Source organism: Camellia sinensis, chromosome 1, assembly GCF_055761805.1.
Source record: "Camellia sinensis isolate YWXY chromosome 1, ASM5576180v1, whole genome shotgun sequence".
Classification (NCBI taxonomy): domain Eukaryota; kingdom Viridiplantae; phylum Streptophyta; class Magnoliopsida; order Ericales; family Theaceae; genus Camellia; species Camellia sinensis.
In genome coordinates, this window is record NC_138961.1 from 118,719,410 (window position 1) to 118,724,396 (window position 4,987).

At 39.7% G+C, this 4,987-nt stretch overlaps 1 protein-coding gene across 4 annotated transcripts; it reads right to left on the reverse strand.

Annotated features, from left to right (window-relative positions):
• Positions 1–255: 255 nt before the first annotated feature.
• Positions 256–4,621, reverse strand: LOC114286142 (uncharacterized). 4 transcript variants are annotated; one of them, XM_082883215.1, is made up of 3 exons: positions 4,447–4,621; positions 4,161–4,289; positions 256–2,821 (listed from the first exon to the last, which is right to left on the reverse strand). In XM_082883215.1, exon 3 carries the CDS (start codon positions 2,559–2,561, stop codon positions 612–614), a length of 1,950 nt encoding a protein of 649 aa, XP_082739341.1. In that variant the 5' UTR covers positions 2,562–2,821; positions 4,161–4,289; positions 4,447–4,621; the 3' UTR covers positions 256–611. The 4 variants fall into 4 exon arrangements, with proteins under 4 accessions (XP_082739341.1, XP_028085031.2, XP_028085036.2 ...); XM_028229230.2 differs by having other exon boundaries at positions 256–4,289; XM_028229235.2 differs by lacking the exon at positions 4,161–4,289 and having other exon boundaries at positions 4,360–4,600.
• Between the last annotated feature and the right edge of the window lie 366 nt (positions 4,622–4,987).

Genomic DNA, 4,987 nt, shown 5'->3' on the forward strand with positions numbered 1-4,987 from the left:
CCCGTAGAAAAATGAGTAATTTCATTTTTTTTTTCCTTTTCCTTTTAATTTCCTTTAAACAAATTCTAATCCAAACATAGCCTTAATCTTCCTAATGGTGACCATAAAACTGGTTGCTTTAGCTAATTTACCAAGAATCTGAAGTAAATTCTTTTAAAGAGTTATCTATGGGAACATTTTCTTTTGGAATTACTTTATCCATATGGGGTTTAGAAGAATCAGCATAATCTACTGTTGAATTAGTACACAATTATCTATACAAATAGAATTTTAGAATATCAAATGATACACCAGAACTATATGACTTACATTAACGAAAAGGGCCCAAAAAAAAAAAAAAAAAAAAAAAAAAAAAAAAAAAAATGAACTTGTATTCACAGCATACTCTGCCTAATCATGTACTGAGTATTTACAACAGAACACTTGAAACAACCAAACTACCAATGCCTTTTTACACATACCCAAGCTATTTTCCCCATTATTATCTCAAATGAGTTTTTGAGGAAATCACTGAGATGAGAATTTGATTTCTCATCCATAATCACCAAATCTCTAAACTACTAGCTAAAAGCAGATCCAATTCCAACACAACGAAAAGGAAAGAAGTTTGCTTAAACCCAGTTGTGAGGCACAGGATTAGATGTTCCTGGCTCTGATGGGCCACCAACTACTTGATTATTGGTTCTTGCTCCGAAGCCGGTAGTGCCTCTTAACATTGACATTAGGTTTCCTCCACGCACCCTACCTTCTGGAAGTGAAAACTGAACTAAACAACTATTTGTGTCCTGGGTCGGTACCTGCACAGGATGCCCATAACCCATAAAATTAATTGATGCACTGACTCTGCCTGCAGTTTCAGTACCATTGGCATGGTTGATCCCTTTCATCTTGTTGGATGTGATGGAGTGCGGGTCATGCAGTGTGTGAACCAATGTTCTGCCACCATGGATCTTCATGTCTTGCACCTGGGCACCGTGGGCAGCACATAAACCAGATTTCCCCCTAGCAAATTTATCACAAGGAATGCCTGATTGGCCCCAGGAACAACGTTTCCCTCCACCGTGTGCCTTGCAAAAATCAGTGCTTCCCTGTGCGCTCTTCCCACATCCCTCAAATTTGCACCTTTTTCCTCCACCATGATGGACGCAAAAATTTGTACGACCCCTTGCACTCTTGGCGCATTCAGGCACAGCACATCTCTTGCCCCCACCATGATTAACACAAAATAAGGTTCCTCCATGAACACTCTTCAAGCATCCCCCTGCAAACGAACACCGTTTCCCCCCACCATGGCCTTTACATAATGGTTTGCTCCCTTCTGCACCTTTTGTACACCCTAAAACCGTGCACCTTTTACCCCCACCATGTGCTTTGCAAAACATTGTGCTACCTTGAGCACCTTTTGTACAGTCAGGATACTGGCAACGACGGCCTCCGCCATGGGAGATGCATAGGCCAGAAATGCCCTCAGCACTCTTAGAGCAATTTTGCATCTTACACCTCTTGCCACCCCCATGCCGGATGCATAAGCCAGATTTCCCTCTTGCAGCGTGGGTGCAACCCTCGTGACTGCACCGCCTACCTCCTCCATGGCCAATGCAATAGTCTGTTCGGCCTTCGGCACTCTTCGTGCACCCGAGATGTTGGCAACGCCGGCCACCCCCATGGGCCTTGCAGAATACTGTCTTGCCTTCAGCTCCCTTCTGACAGCCAGCTCTCTGACACCTCCTGCCACCGCCATGGGCAATACAAAGGCCAGAAGCACCTCTTGCTCCTCTTGTACATCCATTGAATTGACAGGTTTTTACACTAGTATTGCGTCGCTGTCGCTGATGCTGTTGCTGATGAGTTACCCCAGAAGCACAGGCAACTGAGCCTTTTGGTGTGATTACCGTGACTGATGAGAGGTTTGGGGTAACTGGAGTTGGATCGATATGAGTAAGACCATGGTCAAAAGGAGTAGAGCTCTCTGTGCTTTGTAATGTATGCAATGGAAGCACAAGAGGCCTTAGCTTCCATCGAGATGACGTTGACCTTTCATCCACAAATTGAACTACACCAATTGTGATTGGAGACTCCACATTATTCTGGAATGGGGGGAATCCTTGAGTAACAGAAGTTATATCAGAATCAGAAGGCCCAGTAGACAAACTCAGCTCAAGTTCTAGCTTTGGTTTTTCCACTTGCAGTCCCTTGGGAGTCTCACATGATACATTCTTTTGTTTAGCTGTTCTCTCAAGGAGGTTGATACTCAAACCAAGATCGATTGAAGACCCCTCCTCAATTTCTTTCCCCAATGATATGGTAGTGCAAGAACTTAATGAACGGCCCAAACCAAGAACTAGAGAAGAGCTGTCCTGCAGGTTCACAGAACCACCATTGACACCCCATTTTCTTTTGCTTCCACTGGAATTTGAAAAATAAGAGCTTGAAACATCAGGAGAATGAAGTTGCAAAGCAGCAACACTGGAACAAACAACTCCTGTATCTCCAACTTTGCACAGGTTGTTTGACACATTTGAGGCAAAATTAGCAATAAGATGTCGAGGAGTGTTGTCCATCTAGTTAACAGATGTAAAGCTTCCTACCCAAACCAACTAACAATTGTAATAAAACAGTTTGCCCAACTTCTGGGGTTGTAATAAAGGATTAAAGGGGTTCAAAGAGCCTCAAAAGATTACAGTGCACCCCGACTACCAAATCCTGATGTATCACACCGATCCATTCTATGAACTCAAAAATAACTCGACCAAATCACAAGCAACAGTAAACATTACAAGAACTCTTATCCTTTGTGACAACAATCTGGCAGACAGTCATCCTGTTCCAGAGTTAATAAATTCATTAGAAGGTGGCATTTGTGCCAGATGCAAAAGGAATGAGTCAACACTCTCAACAAAGAGCACCTATATTATTAGATTGGCTTCTTATCGTACTCAAATGCTAGAAAAGACTTCAAACTTGCTTTCCTAACATTGAAGGTAAGGCCTGGCCTTTAAGTAACAGGAAGTGGGACTTCATATAAGCCATGCATATCTATGATAGAATAGATGCACTTTCTTATTATACAGTTTTATGAAAATCTACCCACGTCATAAAGAAACTACAAATAGTAGGATGACCAGTCGATGTCAGCAACACTGAAGGAACCTTTTAATCCAAAGAAACCAAAATACAAAAGGCAAAAAGGCAGACAGCTAAAATGCATGAGCGAAAGCTCTCGAAGCCAAAAAGCATCAAGCCTACCATACCAATATATGTCTTCATATCAACAAAAAAAAGTAAACTAAAAAAATAAATAAATAAGTAAAGAAAAGAAAAGAAGAGAAAAGCAGAGCAAAATTCATAATGCAGTGGATATAAAACTAAATGTCTATTTTTTTTTAGTGTGAAAGTTATGATAAGAACTAGACAAGTGTAGTAAATAATTAAGAAAAATTAAAATAAAGGCCAAAAAAAATTTCAAGAGTTTGGTGTAAGAAATTCTAGAGCTATCAAATCAACCATAATTAAATATCATCAAATCTGATGAGAAAAAAAGTCCAATGTACATGGGCATGGAATAAAAGTATATACTCAAGCATTTCCAGTTTTTTAGTTCTGTTTCTAACAGGTCCTAGCTTTCCTTTTGTTTCCATATTTCTGTTTTCTTCTTTTCTCCAATTTTTTCTTTCAAAAACTTGCACTGATCAAGCCCTTGGTTCTTTTTTAACACTTTCACTTGCTATCTGCTTATTAGTTTCTGAAATACAGATTGTTCAAAGAACACCTGCAAAAGAGTTCTTAGTTCCTACAACAAAACACACAATAACATCCCCACAAATAATGGCCTGCACTCATTTCTTATCTACCATAGAACAGAACAAGAGGCAGATTTAAATTCCAAAGCCAAAGTTCATAATCTCCATCATAATCAAGCGAGAGCTAGTCAAACATTCTATTGCACAAACAACTTAACCATGACCATAAAAAAAAAAAAAAAAACCTCGTCTCAACAATTAAACAAATCAAAATGAAATACAACTTAAAAATTAATTGGGCAAGGAGGGAAAAACAATATTTTCAACTACAACTAAACAAATTTAATTACAAATAAATTCAATTCCAATAAAACCATCAAAATTGAAACGATTCTCACAAATTAGCATAAAAAAAGTGACCTCTTTTCTAGAAGTAGCTGCGTTTGGCTGCTGAGAAAACGGCCAAAAAGATAAGAAAACTTGGGAAATTCAGAACCATTCAAACCGCGACCAGGACAGGGCAGGCTCCAGGTTTTGTCTCATCTTCCTCTGTTTTCTCAGAAACCAAACGGAAAATAAAATAGAAAGAGCAGAGTAGAGAGAGGGTGTCAGATCTTACATAAAACAGAGTAAATAATTACGAAACCAAAAGAGAAAAAGTTAACTTCAAAATTTTTGATTTTATTGGCCTCAAGGTCTGCAGTACCATCGAGTGCGTTGTTCGAAATTCAAGAGAACTAGGGTTTTTCAGCTGCCTGCAAATCCAAGGGAGAGAGAGAGAGAGAGAGAGAGACAGCGAAGAAAATGAGGGGGAAAAAAATATAAGAACGTGGTGAAGTGAGACAACAAGGGCGCATGCTAGGAAGGTGAAGTGAAACAACAAGGGTGCATGCTAGGAAGGAGGCGTACTTTAGAGCTGTAGTTGGGAATCATCTGTATGCTTGATCATATCTCCTACGGTGCTCCCTCTTTCTAGGTAGGCCAAATCAAAAGTGGTGCTGATCACTCTAGGGGTGAGTTTTGAATTCTATCGGTTTAGTCCTAAATCTAAGTTTAATTTATTATTTATGATTTTATTAAATTTGGAATCAAATTTGAGAAGGTAATTTATATATAAATTAGGCCGAGCTAGGTAATGGGCTATTCTGAGGGCTACAGTAAGAAGGGCCTAGAAGTTAGCCCAGTCCAAAAGAGCGGTAACAGTTAGCTCGATCATACCATATTGAGCCGAAGTATGTTGAGCTTTC